The sequence below is a fragment of the Corythoichthys intestinalis genome, chromosome 10 (genome assembly GCF_030265065.1).
Source record: "Corythoichthys intestinalis isolate RoL2023-P3 chromosome 10, ASM3026506v1, whole genome shotgun sequence".
Classification (NCBI taxonomy): domain Eukaryota; kingdom Metazoa; phylum Chordata; class Actinopteri; order Syngnathiformes; family Syngnathidae; genus Corythoichthys; species Corythoichthys intestinalis.
The window spans coordinates 37,772,707-37,796,419 of NC_080404.1; the positions used below are offsets into that span (position 1 = coordinate 37,772,707).

The 23,713-nt window shown below is 38.9% G+C and overlaps 1 protein-coding gene across 5 annotated transcripts in view; it reads right to left on the reverse strand.

The window, feature by feature from the left end:
• The window catches only part of LOC130922843 (girdin), a 96,945-nt gene that overhangs the window by 66,503 nt on the left and 6,729 nt on the right, over positions 1–23,713 (reverse strand). For all 5 annotated transcript variants that reach the window (XM_057848021.1, XM_057848019.1, XM_057848017.1 and 2 more), the window contains exon 3: positions 15,942–16,050. In XM_057848021.1, coding sequence (XP_057704004.1) covers positions 15,942–16,050 — 109 coding nt within the window. The remainder of the gene's footprint in view (positions 1–15,941; positions 16,051–23,713) is intronic.

Below are 23,713 nucleotides of genomic sequence, written 5' to 3' on the forward strand. Positions count from 1 at the left end.
ACAAGGTCAACACACTCCCACCTGTTCATATCAAAGGCAGCATGTGTTTGCTATGCATGTGGTGTGTTTGAGCCGGTTAGACCTTCAACCCCACCCAGTGAGTAGAGACACAAATCTGTAGGACTGTCAAATCTTGGCTGTCACAAGGACAGTATGTTATCGATCTTTAGCTCAGACGCTTTTTGCTAAATGTCAGGATGTCACAAGATTAAAAATTGGGGAATTAAGCCTCAATTCTCAACACATTCTTAGAATACTTTGACTACTTGAGACCACATTTTGAGAGTCTTAAGTGGGGTTGTCTCGGTCTCCCCTGTCGGGTGAACTTTTTAAGGAAAAACACTTGGTAATAAAAACAAATACAGTATGTAACATGTTTTGGTTACAAACATTCCACAACCACTGTAAATGACTGCAACCTTCACAATATTTAAATAATTTTAAGACACATTTTGGTATTTTAAAATGACTTTTTATGGTCTTGGTTTCACCTCAGTCCCGTCGACTCCCTAAAATGTTGGTCCCAATGAGTCCTGGTCTCAGGAAAGTTTTGGTATCGGATAGTGTTGTGCCCAAGACCACACTAATTCTGGTCCGAGTAGCATTCATAAGTAGGACTAAACAAAATTAAATTTCGTCACAAGATAAAATAGGATTAAACACCAAATGAAATGCTTTACCTAACCCACTATATATACGAAACAATAATATACATATACTATGTGAAATGCAGAAAAGACAATTCTATTTCTTAAGGTGGCATTTTTTTTTTTTTTACAGAAAAGTAGCATCTTTGCTTTATCACACTGACAGCTGTTCCTCCGTTCATCGAGAACATGAGCTGCACAACCATTTCAGGTGAAGTTTCAACGAAATACACAAGCTTCGAATAGACCTTTGTGAAACGTGCGCGCAAAGACTACAATTGTTTCGTTTTCATTATTTATTTGCTTGGAAGACGCCGAGTGAGCGTCGTAATTAGAGATGCATCGGGTTTGCTTATCTCTTTAGTTAGCTGGTTAAAGGGGTAAAGAAGCGAGATCTACAGGTGGGAAGTGAATGTTACAGTTAGCTTGTCATCTCCGCAGCCAAGACTTTCTTGTGAGAGCATGTAATACAAGCCAACACAGCCTAATTCACTGGAAATTGCGTCTAGTCGCAAGAAAAGTACATGCTACCAAGGTATTTGCTTGCGACTTCCATTTTCAGTAATGTTATTCAGTGAAAAAAAAAAATGCTTCGGATCGAAACCACATTTCGACCGAAGAATTTCGGTGCATCTCTATTCACGCTTATTTTGTGTGTTTAACTACAAAAGCAGAGTACCTAGCACGCAAGGAACATAACAAAAGTTTCAATGAAAATGATTTGCATTGACGAAACGTTTAATGCATCTTCTTATTCAGCATCTTCTTACTTCCAAAGTGAAAGGCAGGAAGAAATAAAACGCTCGAAGGATTAGTGGCGGGCTAATACGACGGCTAAAACACAGCTGCCTAATATTCCTCTCAGATTATCCGGGGTGCGGGCTTAGCACTTCTCATGCATAAAACATGGACACTGCGGGAGGAAGAGAGCGAGAGAAGCAAGCCTGTCATGGCCATGCGCTGCTGCTAATACCAAAAAGCCAAGCACGTGCACATACACCTTCCTCCATCACGACGCAATGTCACTCTTTCACATGGGGTGTGTTCGGAATCATTGTGATCTACTGTATATAGTTCACTCAAAAATCCACACTTAAAAATTGTAATTAGAGAATCGGGAACAAGGAAATTCAAACGCAGGAACCGTGATTTTAGAATTTACTCATTCAATACAATTTTTTATACAGTACAAATGAGATTACAGTTGACTTCTGAAGGGAAAAAAAAGTCTTTTTTTTTCTTCTTTTTGCAGGTTCTTTTATTCTCTTAATGAACAGGAGATGACGACACACAATTCCGGAACAAAAACAAAGTACCGTGGTAACAATTAGAGCGATAGAAGAGGAAAAAGAATCCGGCTGGCCGCAACAGATTCTGCCTCAACCTTCAAGTTCGTAGAGTTTATATTTGCCATCTACTCAAACAGTGGGGGGGAAAAAAAGGAAAATCAAGAAAAGTGCATTCCTTTAGGTGTACGGGCGGCCGGTTACGCCTTTTACTTTCGTTCTCCGAGCAGTGGTAGTGTTCCTGTCATTAAGTTATTATGGAAAATAATCGTTTTGGAACATTTATGAACCTTAATCGAATCGTCACGTGTCGAATCTCAAAGAATCTAATAATTGATGTATTGGCACACCACTATTCATTATCAGTTCATCAGATTCTCCTAAAACAAAGATGTAGACATTAAATTTACATTCATTTCCACATCCATCTTGAAATCATGACAATTTATACTAGACTCAAACCTTTCAAACCTAAGTGGAGACTTTGCAGAATGAAGGTTTCCTTGTAGCCCTACCTTGTAAATGTATGCACCAAAATGCATTAGTTGGATGTAGCTCAACATTCCATTTGCAGGAATGTTTCAATAAACAAGCAACTTCATATGTATACTCTGTAGCTGCAGATGAAAGTGCCTAACAAACAACAAATATGTTTTTAATCTATACACTAATTTATGCGTGATGTGTCCTCAAGTTCCACCCTGCTACGCATGGGCCGAACTTTCCGCATCACGTACCCGCTGAAATATTTAAGCTACCCAGATGTTTTCACATAGCGAAACGTACAGTCGTACATGAGCTACTACTGGCGGAGGTTCGCAACTGGCTATAACACATCGCTCAGCGCAAAGTGTGCATCAAATGACATGCTCACACAAGTCACAATTTTTCCTGTTTTACTGCACTCTTGTCAAAATAAAAGCTTGTAATTCTCTATGCACTAAATTAAAATGTCTGCCTGGAAGAACAACACAAAAGACCTTTGGCGGGCTGTACGTTACACACCCCTAGATTTTAACATGACGATCGTTTGTTGACTACTTCTCAAGATGCGTTGTGAGATACCATTCAAGACCAAAGACCCGTTTTCACATTGAAGACTGTCGGAATGCTCGACTGTGAATCCTGATTTTGTAGACAAGGTTAATTTTCTGCCATTGAATGATCGCTGCGAGCCCTCCCTCTTCAATAGATTGGACTTCACTCACCATCATTGGCAGTGAATGAGTTATGAACACTACTGGATATAGTGGATGACCTATCACACCACATTTTATTACTTCTACAAAATGACAATATAGAAGGATCTATAAAGCAAAGTAAATATGAAGTGATTCCAAACATAGACATGATGTCTATTAAACACAGGGGAAGGGAGCTGCAAAGACACAACAGAGGGGAAAATAGTAAGAGGAGGGGGAGGATGAAGCCTTGATTCCATCACTTCCCACTCCAAACACGACCCCTCCTCTTCACCCTTTTGCACGTACTTCCTCCCCCACCATGCCGACTATATATTTCCGTGATATTGATTCCAGGAGGAATCACCACCGGTCTGCAGTGGCTCATCTTGCATCCCATAGCGGCGTTTAGACACATTGATGTCCAAGGGGGGACGTGTCAAAACACAAAATTGCGCTGACTGGCCAGCTTGATTTATTGTCGGCGTACTGATTAATAATAAATAACGTAGCGATATTGTCAAATGTATGGTCAGGTGTCATCTTGGTAGGGGGAAGTCGTTTGTGTGAGGATGTACGGATGCTCTTAACAATAGACAGGCAACGTACAGTCGTAGGACACAGATTCCCCTGCGATGTTGCTGTTGGTAAATGAATTGCTTTTACAGTTGATTGGGAATGCTATTGTAGCTAATGTAAGTTAGTTTTTATAGTTCACTAAATAAATGTTGTTTGATTAATTTACTGGAATCTTTTTTCATCTACAGTACATGATTCTAGTACGCTGTTCAACATTTGCTTTACTCTCATTGAGTGCATTTTTGGAAGTAATAAACATAGCTTCATATTAATGCTGAAGGATTTATTGTGAGTTAACTACAGAACTTATTTATGAACTCATGAAGTGCCCCCTCGGGGAAAATTTGGGGCTCCTAGATCGAAATTTTTCATTTCCCCATTAATGACACTGTTACTTTGAAATGTGCATTATCTTCAATAGCAAGTGTTAATATGGTCACATTATAAGCCAAAAAAAAAAAAAAGTTTTCAGCCACATTTTATCGATTCAATCTGTCGAGTATGGTCAACAATCAACCCTTTCACATTAGATGGCATAGGAAAATTAAAATACCATATTTTTCGGACTATACGTCGCACCTGAATATAAGTCGCACCAGCTATAAAATGCGCAATGAAAAGGGGAAAAAACACGTCGCACCGGAGTATACAGTGTATCACAAAAGTGAGTACAGCCCTCGCATTTCTGCAGATATTTAAGTAGATCTTTTCATTGGACATCACTGGCAAAATGAAAAGTAGTCTGTGTGCAGCTTATATAATCGAGTTAATTTATTTTCCCCTCAAAATAACTCAAAATATAGCCATTAATATCTAAACCCCTGGCAACAAAATTGAGTACCCACTTAGTAAATACGTACATCCCTAAATGTCCAAATTGAGTACTGCTTGTCATTTTCCCTCCAAAATGTCATGTGACTCGTTATAGGTGGGAGGTCAGCCTATTAGTGCTCAGACCATACGTCACACGAGCGTAGGCACGAGCATGGGGAAAAATAAATAAATAAATAAATTCATTTATCAGGATTCAGGAGAAGGAGGAAATGCGGGGATGCAATCCGTGGTTGAATTTTGTGTGATCACGTTTGTGATGATGCCGGTGCATATATGCATAATGATAACAAATTAAAGCCCGTCTTTTGTAACAAATTCTCCCAGTTAAACAAGACTGTAAGACGGATATTCAACAAACATTTATATCTTTTCTATTTGCGTGTCTGTTCTAACAGGCGGATAGTAGATTTGACATTTATTTTAATCTCCTCGAGTTGGCAGAAAAAAAGTTTTCTCAATGTTTAAATAGTCTACATATTTTTATGATCATTATAAATGCATTTACACAACGAAATAACAATGGAAAAGTTTGTTAATTATATTTCTCGTATGAGACCAAAGCGCAACATTCGTTTACATTCAGCAAAGCTGACACAGTTTTCCGTATAGCATCTTCAACAATCAATTTGAATCCTTTCCATATCTTACTCCTACCGCAGTTGTTTGCGTTTCAATTCCCCTGTCTTTAGTCTGTTTTTCACTCCTATAGCAGCTCCATATCGAAAAGGAAATACCATCATGCTCGCGGAGGGCGCCAGGGCGCGGGAGGGGAAGATTGAAAAGAGAGCGAGGCCACAGCGTTCACGTGCACAGGCATGCACAGTGCCTTCTCTGTTTTATCCATATTATTTATTCTATTTGCCATCGATACATCCTTTTAGTATAAATATATGAATATATATTTATTTGAAAAAAGTTAGCGAGAGAGAAGTCGGTCCGACCCGACCATAAATAATCACACATAAGTCGCTCCAGAGTATAGAACGCACCCTCTGCCAAACTATGAAAAAAAAACTGACTTATAGTCCGAAAAATACGGTACTAATTTAGCACCACTCATCCATACCACTCGCATACCAACTTGACATTGTGGAATTCCCAAGTCATAACAGTCCTAAATTTGCTCAAAATTGCTTCTTCAAACCAAAATGGCTGACTTCTTATTCGCTTTGAGGAAACTTGAGACTTTTTGGGCATCCCATTGTCACATGCCAATACAATATAAAACTGCATCTCAAATTAATTGTGCCTTTCCAGGTGTTGCTATTGGGTAAATTTTGGAGTCTCTGTATACTGCATTGAACTACACCCAAAGCGTTATACTAAAAGAGAGCATGTGCATGTGTGGACGCCTGTGCTATTAAATGTGAGTAAGGGGACAGGTTCTCCACTGTTTCCATCTCACAGGGTGCCCTGTCTGCTTAACACACATACGGAGCCCCCTTCTCCTCCCACCTTTCCACCCACTTCCGCCAACAGCGTATAGCTTTAACAGGAGGGCTAATTGTGGCGCTTCTCGTGCACGTTAGTGTGTGTGTCCCTGAACTCTTAAAAGCATGAATCACACCCATTCTGCAGCCCCACGGAGTGTCGTTGCCATAGAAACGGGGGTGAGAAGACGGGGAGTATAAGCTCTGCGTGCTTTAATACATACAGTAGAGTACATGTCCACACACACGCACACTCACACACATCTCTGGGGTGCTTCTCTCTGTAAACTCCATCATCACCACCAACAACAAAGGGAAGAAAGATGCTTCCTCTTTTTGTCCAAATTCACACAAATACACACTTCCACAGAAAACCCACTTGACACCTGATCTGATAATCGTTACACAAAAGGCAGAGTTGCTGGCGAACAAAGACCAAAGAAGAGTTTATTTCAATTGCTTGTATACAGTACATACAGTTATAGTTGGGCGTCAGGTTCCTGTCTACTCATCAATGTGAAGAACTCCCTTACTACAATTCAACGGCAGCAAATGAGTTAACCTAGTAAATTTTGGGTGAACTCCCTACTTTAGAAAATACAGTAAGTCTGTCAACTGGCCGGTGTGAATTTTGTTAAACTACAAGTCTACAACATCATAATTTCGGACCATGCAGACATTTTCCTACCTATTATTTGACTTGACTAGATGATGTCTTATTTTTAGGCAACGAATTAAAAACACGTTTCACGTCCAAGCAGAGCTGTGTTGTGTTTTTTTTGATAGACTATTTTTATCCAGATGAAGTTATCAAAACAGTAAGGGAGTCTACAGGTTTTCAACTGTCTTAACAGGTGCTCACTTTTCCAAAATTTCGAGCTCAAGCGCTTTTAGTAGCTTTCATTAACTTACTAACACTAGCGGCGGCACTGTGTGAAAAGCGGCCCGCATCAAGCACAAAACGGGAGGACCCACGTAGGCTGACGTAGACACTGTCAGGAAGTGATAAGTGGGTCGAATCTAGAAAGCGTATTTACTATACAGTAGTTCCAAGCACCAATGTATTTATTTTTTCCTTGTGGAAAACAGCAAATTTTCCTATTTCAAGGAGTAGAGGAGATTACGGTATAACAGATGTGTGAGGAGTTTTACTAGTTTCAGTGAGAAGACGAATCGGGTTTTTTTTTTTTGTTTTGTTATTTGTGAACTACATTTCCACACAAATGCCCATCAAGATATCATTTAGCTTAGCAAGGAGAGGTGTGAGAGCCATTTTTCGAGTGTCCCAGAGCTCGCAAAACAAGGTTTCCTTGGCCATATCCGCGTATCCATCTGCCGAATCAGCCTGATAGCCGAGGTATCAGTACACCTGCTCCTGTTCTACTGGATGCATTGTTGTGGTCAGCGTGGCTACACTGTGAAAATACAACAAGATTCTATTTTGGGCCCCTCTAGTTGGCAGAAATTCACTCAAGACATGCTGCTTCATCCAAAACTTTCTCCGAGAAGCCCCCTCCCACATACAGAATGAATGGGTTGCACTGCACTCTTTCACACCGTGCTGCCGCTAGTGTGAAACTGCTTTAAACATTATATTTTTGTTATTGTTTTATTAACTATTAGTAGTATCAGTATCAGTAGTAGTAGTATTTAACTTGCACAAGTAGAGTCCACCTTTAATTGCATCCGATTTAATTATACTTGCAGAAAATGGTGCAACTCGTGAAAAAAATAAAATAAAAGCAAAATTTCATCTCACTTTCAATAATGCAATGTATCGCATTCTACATATAATTCTTGACTGATCCTTTCAGAATTTTAGCTACCCGCCCTTTCCAGTCAAAATGGATTGGACATCGATCCCCGTCAGTGGTACAGAAACAATCATTCACTGTCAGCCCTTATAGTTCAACAGATGGAAGAAGTACTCCAGATGGAGTGGAGTTGATTTTCTAGGCAAGGAGGTGGAGAAAATAAGCCGTTCAGAGCGCGTTTCTTTTGTTCTGCGGTGTTATCTATCAGCCAAAAAGCTTTTGATTACGTTCTCCCTCCACATCCCTGAGGCTGTACGAGCTGCTGCTCACCAAGGTGGAGGGGGCAGGTGGACCGGGGGAATCCTGATACCATCCACCCACTCAACCCCCCTTCATGGTCACCCCCCGTGGGCTCTCCTTCACACTAAAGTTATTGCTGTCTTCTTTATCTACTACAGCAAATTGCAAGTACGTACATTTAGAGACTTTTACATTGGGCTATCAGCACAAAACGTGACAAAATGTGATGGAGACAACCACAGTTACCTTGAGTAATATGGAATGCTGTTGTACAGAATATTATGACTTATGTAAATCCCTTGTCTAACAGTGTCCATCAAAGCTGAGCATTATCGCCTTAGTCAAACCTTAATTTAATACGTATCGAAAGCTGCGGCCAACTACTATCAAAAAGACGATAACGACTTGTCACTGTTCTCATTCAGTGGCAACACATAAATCTGCATAAAATCACAACAACCCAACAGAAAAACTGCCAATGATTCAACTGTTGAATAAAGAGTCTTTAATTACCTAATTCACTGGCAGCCCAAGGATAAATGAATAGTATTCAGTGTATGTGTTACGGTAGTTAGAAAAGAGCATTCTGCTCACAGGAAATGTAGGTTTTCAGTGTTGAAGCTATTAGTCCGTCACAGAACAGTAAAATTCCCCCAGATATGGAACATTTGTTGAAAAAACTACAAATCCTTGGTCTGGTCAGTGCCCCCTTGATTAGGAGGTGTGTCTGAATCTGTTTGCCATTTACAGCAGTTGCTTGATTTGATAGAACAAATTTAAATCAATCCAACAGCAAACAGGAAGTACGACAGAGCATGACTCTTGTGTTCAGTGTCTTGTTCAACCTGATGCCCCCTTGCGAGAACAAATCAGCTTACATTGTTTCCCCCAAATGCAGCTCAAGTGTTCAAGGCGCCGCTTGCCGCATCACCAATGGCACGGTGGTGATGAGCATGTGAGCCTGTGTGACAATACACACACTTGCCCTGGGGCAGTCGAGCACATGCCCTAATAAACCGATTTACTCGTGACGCTCCCAAAGAAGCGTGGGGGAATTCCAGGCTTGATTGGAATATGTATCCACGTTGTGACCGAGTTCATATAAAAATAACTACTGCTATAACAAGGCTATAATTTTAGTCCCAAGCATGCATGCAGAGCGGAGATCCAGTAAGGAGCGCAGCGGGAATGTGAAGGAGCGTTCTTTTTATTTTTCTATTTAAACATGAACAGTGCATCTTTGTGAGGTCAGCAAACTATTGCAGACCATGTTATTGCATGCGTCAGCCAGCAATTGAGTGGCTTCACACAGCGACAAGGAAAATATTTGGAGAGGAAATTAACAGGATGAAAGTTGTTTTTCAGAGAGCTGTATTGGCAAAAGATTGACATCTGTAATGCTACATAGGAAAGAGTAGCTTGCAGTTTACAAAAATATTGCACTTTGGTTTAATGATTGCACCTGGAACTTATAGTTCCCCATACTTGCTTTTAAGGAACTAATAGGTTTCTAGGCTCACTGTCCACCTTTAAATGCAGCCAATAGCCATTTCAAAATTGTGTTCTTGGTATTAGCCCGGTTATGAAAAGCCATTTAAACCCAATAACTCCTCCTGTTTGATTGATTTACAATTTGAATTTGAACGCTCGTGGATGTAAACAGAAAATTCCAAATATCTTAAAATAAAACTAAATATTGACCTTGACCTGAATATTAGCTGCATGCATGTTCATGTCTCCATTTTTATATCAGGCTAATAATCCAGTTAAAGAAAAAGCTAAAAAAAAAAAAAAAAAAAAGAAACCTCCAAATTCAGCTGTTGGTGGTAAATTTATAAAGAACAATAGAGTCAAGGCTGGCTGCAAGGGTGTGTATTTAGCAGACAATTGGACATGAGTCTTAGGGACAAATCAGAGTTAACTAAAGACTCGACAGGGTCCGAGACTCGAGACTTAACTGGGCCTGAGTTGGGGTTGGTTGTGACAGTTTGGATGGGGATCATTGTCAAACCATGAACAGTAAAAAGGTTTCCAAGATTTTTTTTATTGTCACTAGGGCTGTCAAAATTAACGCGTTAACGCGCGGTAATTAATTTTTTAAATTAATCACGTTAAAATATTTGACGCAATTAACGCACATGTCCCGCTCAGACAGTATTCTGCCTTTTGGTAAGCTTTACAGCAAGGCTTTTTGTGCTGTCTAACAGCGAACTCTTGTGGTCGCTTTGCGACACGGTTTATTGATTTCTTGCCAATTCAATATGGCTGCACGACGTCTCTGTTGTGCTTATATGATCCTTGGACAAGATTTGTCCGTAAGTATGGTTGTTGTAAAGAATGTACATATTATGTTAGTAAGCGAAATGTTATATTTTTTGTATGAGACACTTTTTGTTTATGTTTAGTTAACCTGTATAGCGTGCTAAGCTAACGTTGTTGCTAATGCAATGCTTGTGTACTTTTTTTTGGGTTGTTTTAAGACTGTCTAAAGAGGACAATGGTTTGAGGCCATTTTATTAATAAATCAGATGAAAAAGGAAGAAGTCTGATTATTAAGGCGTCGTTCACTAGCTGTCTAGCTTTGGAAAAAGTAGACGCTTCGGAGTGAGGACAGCATATACAGATTTAAATGACAGTAGAGTGAAATGCCCACTACAGTCCTTATGTACCGTATGTTGAATGTATATATCCATCTAGTGTCTTATCTTTCCATTCCAACAATTTATTTTACAGAATATATATATAATTAACAGAAAAATATGGCATATTTTATAGATGGTTTGAATTGCCATTAATTGCGATCAATTACGATTAATTAATTTTTAAGCTGTAATTAACTCGATTAAAAATTTTTATCGTTTGACAGCCCTAATTGTCACTGTAGAAGGCACAGTGACACAATTGTGACGCGACTCAACAAAAATGTGACTTGACCCGACTCGGTTTGACAAACTGTTGACTCGACTTGACGTCGCCTTGTGACTCAGCTTGAATTGACTTGCCCACCAAGAAAAAGACTTGCTTGAGACTAGTGCTGCAACAATTAATCGATTAACTGGAGTAATTCTATTAGAAAAAAAGCTTCAAATTAAATGTTGCTGCTTCGATGATTTGTTTAATTAGAGTGACGTTGTAATGGTTTGTTTTGAAAGTGTTTCATTTAGTTTTATTGATTTGGGGGGGTACACTGCCCTCTAGTGGCAACAGGGAATAACTCATCTAACATGGCTGAATCCAGCAGCTCCCTGTTAAGACCAACATCAGGTATGTTTTTGTTTGAGCTAATGTTTGTTTATGCATTCGCTATTTAGCTTAGACCATATTTAGCAGGTTTTTGTTGGAGTGTGCTTGAACAATTTGTTAAGAGCGTTGTTAAAAAAAAAAGTTAGCATTTTATAGCATTTAAGCTAGCAGACTTTTGGTATGCAACTTAGCAAGTTGTTCTTTTGTTGTACTTAGATCCTCATTTATTATTTTTTTTATATCATTTGAGGCTAATCTCATTTGAGGCTAATCTCAGGTATTTTAATTTAGTTTTAAATGCATTCATTGCTCTTGTGAAATGAAAGTGCAATTCTGCATATGTCTGAAGAAACACTCAGGAATTTTATTTTGTATTTGCATTTAATGCTCTTTTGAAATTGTAATCTTAGCTAGCCAAAATACATATTATTGCAAACATAAACATTTATTTATTTTTACATATTCTAAAATTTATTCTGCAACAAATTCTATGTACATAATTAGATTACTCGATTATTCGAACAAACTAATTGATCAATTAAATGACTTGAAACTCACTTGTGACTTCATCGGAGGGACTCATGCAATTGTCTGGTATTCATATATATCAAGGTGTTACTCGATGATCCAGAAACTCAGTTAACTAATTGGCTACCCTTGACTGAGGTCCCAATCACCCAATTGGGTGTAAACATAATCAAAACGAACAACTTTCAACACAGCAAACTGGAATGTATGTTTCACAGGTCCTTGATTTGAAGACAGGAAAAGAAGCGATTCATGGGCAAAGCCACAAAAGAAGAAATAAGAGGACAAGAATGTAGTTCAGCTGCCCAGAGCCACATAATCGCACACCTCCGGTGAGAGCCAAAACCGTATGTGACCTGCATTTATTTGGCCTCCATACTGAAAAACAATAAAACTTTCGCCCTGCAGCTCAAACATGATTAAGTAAGGATAGACTGAGGGAGAAATGTATTTTCTTGGTACTTTAATAACATCTGGTTGAATATGATCTGTTCACTATACTCTGAAATTAAAGCGTGAAGAAGCAGTCTAGACGTTTATGCCTTCCTACGAAAGCCGCTGAAAGAGAACCTAATAACTCTGAACCCACACATCCCCTGTCCAATTTCCCTCACCACGGTAAACTACAAAAAACTGGTGCGTACCCTGAAGGCCTTTAGTGCCTTCTCTGCAAGTCGAAATGCTATCAGAATCACTGAGTGTCTACTATAACCTCCATGAAATTTGTTTATTTTCTTCTAACAGTCCACTCTCTTTATTTCATGGCTGTCTTTTTGGCTTCACAGTTTCCCCTCCATGTTTTTTGTCCAACCAGATCCCTTTTTCTGGAATTTCTTATGTCACGTTATTACTAAGCTTGAGAACGATAAACCGATACGACCGGATATCCAGTTTTATAGGTGAGTGATACATCTGTATCGATAGTAAAGTTACCATTCGACAGTAATAAGCCATTAAATATTCAATGAACCGATAGTAGAGATAAAATTCGGCTATTGTGAGCACAGGAATCGGCTTCTAATGCCTAGTTTAATGCATTGCTTAACAGGATAATAATTTAGCTTGTGTCATTCACCACACAGCGCACTTAGATTGAGACCACATACATGATATAATATGGACAAGCACAACTCACAGTCATGGTTGCCTCAACTTCCCATGCATTTCAGCAGAACCACTACTAGTCGCCGTCATTACCCGATCGTCACGGGCGTGTCATAACAACACAAGAGCTAACAAAACCACTGTAACGCACTCTCCGTAGCGTTTTCTTCACAGCCCAAAACGAAACTAGTAGTGGCAACGAAGCAACATGCTAAAACAATGGAAAGTTTGAGCACCGACGCCACCGACGCCAGCGGCGCACAGCGATTGATTTTCAACGCACCCAGGAAAACAAAAGTCGGACTTTGAAGTGATGAAGGCAGCCAGATCTGTTTGCATGGGACAGTGTGAAGTGTGGAGCGGTACAGAGATCGTGAGTTTTTAACCCTGAAAACCACTACAATGGTGAAAAGGGCAGCACGACCCTTTGGAGATTTTGTTTCCACGAAACGCAGTCTACTTAAACATGAACATGCGGATTAGTTGATCTTCCTCAAGAGAAAAATCTGCCCTTCAAAAAAGATATGCACAGTGATGAGGAATAAAAAAATGTGGAAGCACAGGGCATAAGTGAATGACTTTGCTGTGTATAAGGTTAAAGTAATGATTATTGACCTGTCTGTCTAAAATGCCATGTTTTCATTATAGTTATACCAGTGGTAAAGCATGATTATTTATTTATGATAACATTGCAGATTTAATTCTTTTTTTCTAGAGCTGCTGCATATAATTAATATTTTTTGTTTGTAAGATGTTTACGTTGAAAGTTTGCACTTAAATTACATACCTCTTGTGCTCAAAACACCAGGAAATACAGTAATTGAATGACTGCACTTAATTCTTGTCTGTCACTGGAGTTTTATTTTATTATCAATCCCATCCAACAAAATGATGGTCATATAGTAAGCCTTTTTTTTTGGTAAAAAAATAAAACATAACATTGGTATGAAATTTTGTTGTTTAATTTTGCTATTAGAAATGTGGTCTTTTTTATACGTTTAAAATACTGTACGAACACACACAACAAATGTTTACTATCGTATCGTTTTCCCCCTGTATCGAACCGTATCGAATCGCTCGGCCTTAAAAATTATCGTTTTTGAATCGAATCGTAACCTGTGTATCTAGATACATATCCAATCGGCTTCATGCCAGAGATTCCCAACCCTAGTTATTACACATATATATTTGGAGTGGAATGCTGTAATTAAAGAAACACCTGGGGAAAAAACTCCACTGTGAAATGGTGGAGCCAAAAAGAAGCTTTTAACATAAATTCAATATGAAAACTAGATACTGTATTTTTACGTTGAAATCCAAAATACTGGGGTTTTTGGATGTGTTTCCCCTGCATCCCTGGAAACTAACTTGGGCATAAACACACAGTATTGTAGCGTGGGTTTTTAATGGAGTGAAGGGGTAAAGCAAAGGCATGCAGGAAATGGGGGAGGGTCAGCACAAAGAGGGTCCCAAGGTCTACAAGTGTTTGCCATGGATGCTTCAAGTGAGTTAATGTACTAGGTTTTCTTTTGGCATTAGTGAAATCATTCGAATTAAAAAAAAGCCCTTGAAAGAAATAGCCCACCTTTTGTGTGCATTAAATGGACATTTACTTTAAAAACGAGGCACAAATTCCCTATTAAAGACCAACAAGTAAATTGAATTTAAAAACAACATCAAGAAGCTGTGAAAGCTGCCGAGCATACAGATAACAGAATGCTGAGTGCTCAATGCTGAAAACTTGTTAAACCCATTAGCTTGAAGAGCAGAGGAGCTCCGTCTGCTGCCGTGCAGATCGGAAATGAGAAAAACTGATAAGGGACCATATTCACCACAGGAAAGCAGAAAAGCAGACATTGGCTCTTTCATCCAGAGAACTAGACGCGATAAAAAAAACTATGTATAATGGTACAGTAGATTTAGGTGGAAATGTTAATACATTTTCATATGTAAATACACCCTTAAATATTAAAATATATACTGTAATAATATATAAATACATGCACAGGCCAAGAAGTGGTGGCTCGTTTAAAACATGGCTACCAACAAGACATGCAGAGAGGATTAAACAAAGCGGAGCAGACAGAAGAGGCTCACTGTTTGCTTGCATTGTGAAGATGCAAGCACTCGATAAGATTAACCAAGCAGGGGTGTTAAAAGAAACAATCTTTATCCTCCCATCAGCCCGTCTTGGTTCAGAAAAAAAATGATCAAGGACATTTGGCCTAGCCACTAAAGAAATAGGGAGTGGGGATATGGCTTTAACTCATAGTCTGAGCTTTAAAAGAGGCTATCAAAGTAGTGATTGATTTTCTCGTTGAGGTACTATGGGTTGACTGGTTAATTAAACAGATCTGGTTGTGATTAATGAGATGTTTGGGATTCTGGAGGAGTAATTATAATTAACCCTCTACATTGTCGGCCAAACTGACCTGTTTTGTGGTTTTACAAATATTTTACAAAATATAAACTAAAGATCCATTTCATCCCCACTGAATGGCACTACACATTGGAACTAAGACGTCTGCCATCGACAGTGATTGACATCCAAACCATTTTGGACCGGAAGTCCCCCAGTTGGCAAAAGAAAGGATTCGTCTAAAAATAGTAAGTTGATTATAACAAGTATTTTTATGTTTCTAATAGCTCCTACTGTATACCAATAATTTTTCAGGAACAAATATCCCTTCAGATATAATATATTGTGGATCAAATTGACCCATTTTAAATAGGGTTTGACGATATGACCTTATACCACCCCAATTCAACACACACAAAAATGCATAGCATAAAGGGTCTCAAAATAATTTAACAGGATGTCTTTATGCTCTTCTTTATATGAATACAAGCATTTTGTTAAATGAGTAAGTGACCTTTTGTATCCCCTTTTGTATGGGTCATGGTTTCCAGGGTGGGAAAGCCGCAACCACACAGCCATGGCAAAATATTTACAATGCGCTTTTTGTGTTTTGATTTTTAAATGGTGTTGTTTTCGGCAGACAGTTTATGTGACGACACCAAGTTAGTGCCTGAAAAAACAAACATTTTCTCTTACCTGATAGTAGGCTTTGATCTGCCTAATGAGAATGGAAAGGTTCTGGATGCGAAGGGTTGGATCATTGTTCACCTTCTTGTTGGTCCTCTGCACTGTAGCTTTGGGATTTCTGGTAGAAATATACACAAAATGATGCCACTCAATCAAATTGATTCAATTTTCAAGCCACGAGAGGAGTTACTGTACAAAGACATCTGACTGTTTTGCTTTTCATTATATTCTTGAAAAGGTGGAAGACTACATCACAATCATGCGATTGTTTCAAGTCACTCGGAACAACCTCTTGCATGGAATGAGATGGAAAAGTTGAACAATCAGTTGAAAACAATCAATTACGTACAAATGTGCTTCATCTATGAATCTTTTAAGTGTTTCCTCATGTCTTTATATATAATTTAGCAGGATCTGTGTTGATTTAAATGAGGTAGCATGCGCAGCGAAAGCATTATCACTGGTGTCAACACGTTTCAGTGAGCATTCCGTTTATTCACGCATCATCCAAAGCATCCATTTTCATTTTACCTCAAAAACGTAGACCCCCACCTATAACGTGCATTCCATTGACAGCAGATCTCTGACAATGATCATTTGCTGCCAGCCCTTCCCAGTTTGAATGGATAAGACGAACAGCACCAATGACATGCTAATGCGTCTAGATCATATTTCCTTAAACATTGTTCAAATAAATCAATCATTGTTTAATCTTACTGTCACTGACCAATAACATTGAAAGGTTGACATGTTATCTTTTAACATTGTACACATGACATGCATGACAACACACATGCATACATTTACAAGCAGCCGTCTCCTCCCCCACACACTTGCAGCAGGTTGACCCTCATATATAGGTCATAGACTGAAACACATTTTCATGAACAAGAGGGGTGCTTCCAATGGAGACAGTTCTACAAGTACAGCACATGAAGTTACGTCATAATAAATGAAAATGCTGTAATCGTGATGCAAAATGAAAAGATGGCGTCAGGCAGAAATCTCAGGGTTTATTGAGGTAGGAATACATTTTTGCTGAACATTTTAATTTGGATGCATACGTTTTAGTTGTTTAAGCCTCTATTATGTTTGTTTCAGTGCTCAATGTGCAGGGGAAATCCTTCTAAAACATCTGAACTTCAATTAGACACATTCAACTTAAGTCTGAATGTGATTAATTCCGAACACAGCCTTAGTGTGCATACTTATGCGACAATATTATGTCAAAATGTCTATTTCCATTCTAACTGAGTCATAAAAGTTTTGAAATGACTTCTCGATCGCCTTCTTCCATCATAAAAACTCTGCATTTGGACAGGGGCATGTAGACTTTACATCCATTGTATTGTTAGATTGTGTTTGCACACGCATATATTGCACTAAGCTATATTGCTCTAAAATATCTATGTTCACATACTTACACTTGATATTTGCATTATTTTGTAAAATCAGACAATAATATACTTCATATATAGACCATCATATGAAATGTAATATGATATAGCATCATATTGCATTTCATATGATGGTCTCGAGACATATTACGGACTTCTGGGAGATGAAAGGTCTGGATGAATGGACTGATGGTCATAATACGACCCAAGGAAATTACATCATGGCTGAACCAGTATATAATCATAACGTAACAGAAAGCCTAATTTACCTCGATTCAAAACACATATCGTAAAAAGGTCATTTTTGTCATTTTATCTCCAATTTTAAAAAAGAAAGAAAGAAATATATATATATATATATATATATATATATACATACATAAATTCGTGTGCAGACACATTAATTACTCTTTTGACCCCACACCCATGATGTTCAGCAATAATGCTTATCAAAAGCACACAGGGCTCTTTTTAATGGGTTGAATTAGCAGTCACGTGATCTACCTCACCCTACTCACACACTCAAGCACAGACACCCCCGCACACACACGCGCAAATGAGCACGTGGCTCTTAAGGAAGACATCGTAGGGGGTCTATTATTTAACCCCTTAATTAAAAAGTGGAGGCTGTAATCCTGTCAGAGGGACAGGCTTAGTGTGTGTATGTGTACGTGGGTTTGCGTGTGTATGTGCATGAGAAACAAAAACAGCAAGGGAATGGTTGGCCATTCACATTCCATCACACTTGAAGCCCCATTATATTTTATTTAACTTTACAAAGGATCAAAATGATCGGTAATATATAGGGTTAACAGCCCAGCATCAGTCAATGTAAACAGTAACATTAGCTGCTGTTGCTGTGTACAGCGGGCGGCACACCTCAGCAATGGTGGACGGGGTACTTCCGGTCGTATTGTTTGGATAAGTCCTTTTACAAGTCTGAACGTTGGGCTCATTTTGGCTTTTACTGCAAAAACTGAGGCATGGAGTATTTAGAATCCAGCATTTTAGCAGGTTTGGACTAAAGCAGGCAAATCTTATAATGAAAGCCATATGTTGTTCAAACATAAAACAAAAATATTTTTACTTGAGTGCTGGATGAGGTTTCAAGAATAGATATAAATTTACTTTTATGTATGCATACACTGAGATTGATGGGAGGCAGGAGGGGCAGTGCCCGCCGCCCCAGTAGCCTAAAAATTTCATTACATGTAAGTGACTTTCCTATACATATGAATTTAAAATTAAGACGTAGCTGGTAAAATATCTTCTATAAAAGTTGTAAAGCAATAATTCAAACAAATGAAAATTCATTAAATTAACAAGAATCTCACAAAGTATTTCGTAATGGGTCAAAATTATTTTTCAAACAGATTATGTGACTAGCACCTTAGAGACGGTCCTTTGCATTGCTTAGCCAAAACTACACCTGAGGAGGCAAGATAGATATTTGGAATTTCTTTGTTTCATGTTTTGCCCCCCCCCCCCCCCTTTCCCAAAAAACTCAAACTCCACCTATGCTTTTATGTCTATTTTGATTTTTCTAAAGTGATATACAAATATTGCAATAATCATCTTCAAGTATTGTACCGGGATTATTTGGGAGCGAATGGAATCGTGACACGAATCATAACACCAGATACGAGGCAATACACACCCCTATGTTCCAATATGTGAAAATAGTCAATAGTCAACTATGACAAGATAATGATGACAATTCAGACAAGTGGATATAACTATGCAAAGAACTGAAAGGTTAAACAGCCATTTGGTGAAAATATAATCTGTAAATTCCACTAACATGAGGATATTAAAAATGCTGATTGCATTAAAACTAAAGCATAGAGAAAAAAACTGACTGCAGATTTAAAATCAGCGACCAAATACTGTATAGAACCAAACTCATGCAACAGAAAGGGAAAAAAATTGTTGGCTATTTTTTCACTGCCAGCACTGAAAATTTTTAGCTTTGGCTAAAAGAATTTTTAATATTTGGGTTTTATCGAGAGTAAAATCACACAAGCACGTTTTTCATGAACTACCTGAAAAAAAATGTATACTCCATATTGGCCAAAAAAGGCAACATGGTGACCCAACATGACAAAAAGCCATTCGAGTGCTGATGCTGCATGCTTCTCATTCAGACTGAACCCCCTGGGGACAGCCAGGCGACAAAATAAAGATTTAGTTCTGCAGCAGGCGGGCGGAAAAATCCCAGATATTAACCCCCTGCCTGGTTCTGCTGATACAGTAAACTTAAGGCTTTGGCCAGACAAATAGATTAAGGAGAGACTGCTCGAGGTGGACAAACCAAGCCGATAGACGGAGCCTCAATAAGCAAAACCATCCACCGCTTGTGCATGGACAGTCGAATTCGGCAGCCATTGGGGTTGCGCCACTCTCTGATTGGCTGTGTGCTTTTCAGAGTCGTGTTAACCTATATATGACAGGCTGCATTACAGTCAGCATGGGCAGCCACGCTCACACGCACAAAAAGGGAAAACACAGGCTGCCTTTGGCCACGTGTTAGTAAAGAGCCAGTCAAAACATAGCAGGAATGTGTTGCCAACAAATCTGTTGAAGAGAGCTTGCTGGTTTTACTTTCCTGATAAATTCCAATTTTTGGATGTGAAAATTCGACATTACCACAAAAATATAACTATTACAACGAAGAGAAACTATGTTATTTGTTACCGCATGCCGTAAACCTGGAATTTACATGTACTGCAGTTGAACCTGAAGCAGCCTCAAGAGTGTTTATTGAACTTTTAACCCTTAAATGAACACAAGAAGTAGCTATCACTTTTAAAAAGGTTGGTGAATATGTCCTTCTCCTGTAATATTACTTTATTGTTGTTTATTTGGTTGCATTTAATTTTGAAACAATACCAAAAATAATATTTGGTCAATGAAGAGTAATTGGGGAAATAAAGATGGTGGAATATCTTAAAGAATTAAAAAAATATATATTTATCCAAATGTGAGCTTCAATGGGAGACGACAAACGCAACGGGTGATGTCACTAGAGCAGTGGTTCTTAACCTTTCTAAAGGTACCGAACCCCACAAGTTTCACATGTGGATTCACCGAACCCTTCAGAATTGGATAATAAAGCTTTTTTTTTCAAATTCAAAACAAATATATCTAAGCTAGCAAGCTAATAATTTAGCACATTCCCTTTCAAAATTCTTCTAATTTTGACAGCATATTTAAAAACAGGTCAAAATTTGAGACTGCGCTGCCCGTTGGTCTGTTGTATTCCCTCATACAGAGTGCGAGCCAACCTTCCACTGAGCAAACCAGTTCCTCCTCCCATCAGATCGAGGACTAGCAGTTAAAAAATGGATTAAGCCTGCAAATTGGGAGCAAACCAGTGCCAAACCTGGTCTAACAAGCAACTTTGCCTAGATTGATTAAGCGCACGAAAATAGGGCTCTGCAATCTTTACCTTCGCCGAACCCCTTAGACTTACTCACCGAACCCCTGGGCTTCGATCGAACCCAGGTTAAGAACCACTGCACAAGAGGTTGATCTAGTTTTTTTTCCACATTCTATGGATGAAAATATATCACAATGATCATAACGCTGTTATATTAACATTGTATGCAATACTTTGCCATTTTTAGAGACCGAGGTTCCTCTTTGGTGACAGTAGCACCATATATTTATTAACCCATGTGACTCTTGGCATGTTGTGAATTTCCTTGTCATTGTCTTTTCATGAATTCCTTTTCCCCCTTTCTCTGTCTCATCTCCAGTCCACCCTTATACCACTGCCACCCATTCTTTACATTCCAAGCTGGTAGTGAAATGAATCATTAAAGACAGTCAACATCAACAATCATTGCCTGCTCTTCCCTACAGCAAATGGACAGAGGGACATTGTCTCAACTTAGTGAGCTCTTATTTCTTCTTCATAAAAGCAAACAAGTCCCTAATTGAATCCGGTTTGCTCTTCATTTCCAACTCTAATGTTCTTTAAAAGCGACACCTGTTGCCAGCGAATGTCTCCCAAACCATTAGCTACACGGAGGGTTTCTCATATTGAGACGACCTGGAACAAATTTCAGAAACAAAAAGCGTCTGAAGTTTTACATTTCCTTGAGGTTTAACATGTTCTTAGTTGTGGCAGTTTTCAAGACTCGCAAACATTTAACTGCCTAAAGGCTAGACACAAAGACGACTGCCAGAGATGTGGGATTAAAATCAGAGTCTGGACTTCCTCACACATTTCCAAGATTTTTGCTTGTTGTTGTCAGATGAGGAGTTTGTGTGTGTCTGTGTGTGTGTGTGTGGGGGGGGGGGGGGTTCAACATCTCAGCAGCAGCATTTCTGCATCCCTGCTGCAGCTGGAATTTAAACTATGTCAGTTGGAGCTTGCCAAACAGAAGCTCTAAGAAAAAAGAACAAAGGCTACAAATCAGCAGACTAGCAGGGTTGGCAGTGAATAATCATGTCTTGGTGCCTTTGACCGCGACAACCATCCAATCCAATGAAAAGCTGTTGCCAGCAATAGCAGCAAATGAGTTAACAGGAATTTCATGCTAAAAAATCCCCTTTTTATCAAAAATCCAGCTTTAGAGCTGTCATGGTCAACCGACTTTCTGAGAACTATTCGATTACAAAATTAGCCGAAAAAAGTTTTGACAGATGAATAATTGTTGAGACATTGTTGACCTATAAATTGTCCAAATCCTTTTTTTGAGCCTCGTTGTAGTTGAGATTTTTTAATAGATTATTTTTTATTAAACACAAAGAAACAGAAATGGAAATGTGTAGTTTTAAGATGTATTTTGTTTTATACAGTATAACGATTTCAAAATAAAATTCATTCATTCATTCATTTTCCATGCCGCTTTTTCCTCACGAGGATTTTTTATTTTTATGAAAGAAAAAAAAAAAACAGTTAATGTGACCCAAATTCTGCAATCCCCGATGAAAACATGATTTTCTCTGTAGTTAATATAAATTCCATAATTGTAAACATATTCTTTTGTTTGGAAAACAATGATACAGTTACATAGTTGCATCATATTTATGGTCCAACTTTTCTCCACACATGTAAAGCCCAGGCCCATAAAACAGGTGATTTATAAATGAGCGATTAGTGAAATCATTGCAAAAATAATCAGTGATAAATCGACTATTGAAATAACTTTGTGGCAGCCGTAGTCTAGTATCCAAGGTCCCGACAGGACTCCTGTCACAGAGTCAAGATTTTTAATTGGCTCCACCTCACTGAGTGGGCCAGCTAATTACTTTGACAGCAGTGAGGAGGTCATCTAATTGGCTGGGTAATGACGGTCATGAGAGGACGGAGGCGGGGCGGCAGGGTTGCCATCTGGGTGTCGGGTGCGGACCGTTAGATAATCCCCACGTCCTGCCGCTGCCCTCTGGACGCATTGCCCTTGAGGGGGGGCGATGGCTGACTGACACCAATAGCGACATGTCAGATAGAAATGTTCTATTATTAGAAACATTTACTAAACAGGATGCATGTACAAATCTTGTTTTTCAGCTTTGTTTTTTTTTGTGTACTGTATTTTTTATAAGCTGCTACTTCTTTCCCTTTGAATTCTGTGGCTTTGATAAAGTATTTAATTTAACTACCATCATGCTTCCATGTTTCATTCATTCCTTTGCTTAGCAAACTTGAGTGTCATGGTGACGTTGCCACTTCGGGTGCATTCAGTCTCCCTACCTACTTAAACTAAGTGTTTCATTACCCTATGATTTCAGGTGTAGAAGCATGTGATCAGAGTACATTGTCCAGCGTACGTTTAGCTTTGTTGCTACGTTTGTGGGAAGGCAAGTTATTTACAGGTGCATGCCGGGTTGCCAACTCAAGACCCTTAAATGATTTATGGATAACCGTGGGTGGTTTGTCGCTGTAAATGGAGTGTTCTTATATAGTGCTTTTACCTACACATTGAGCACAAAGCCCTTAACAATGGCTCACATTCACCCATACAAGCACACATTTGCCGTCATGCAAGGTGCTGGCAATTCACTGTAAGCAATTAAGGGTTCAGTGTGTTGCCCAAGGACACTTCAACGGTGAGCAGTCGTAGCCGCTGACCATTAGGTCACTTGAGAACTAGTGCCAATAACTGCCCCCACCCCCAAAAAAGATCCGTTTGCCACAATGAAGCTGCTCTGCTGGCACTCTGCTAGCCTTTGAGCGCCTTGAAAGGTGGAAAAGCGCTATATAAGCGTAACACCATAACACCAACACCAAGTTGGTTAAGCACTACAGTAGGGATTTTATCAGTTGGTGCCATTGCAGAAACACAAGTTAAAGATTTTAAAAAGTACGTTGTACTTCTTTGAAAACACTGTGCTATGTAAGCACTGACCGCCGTTGGCTTTGAAATCATCAAGCAC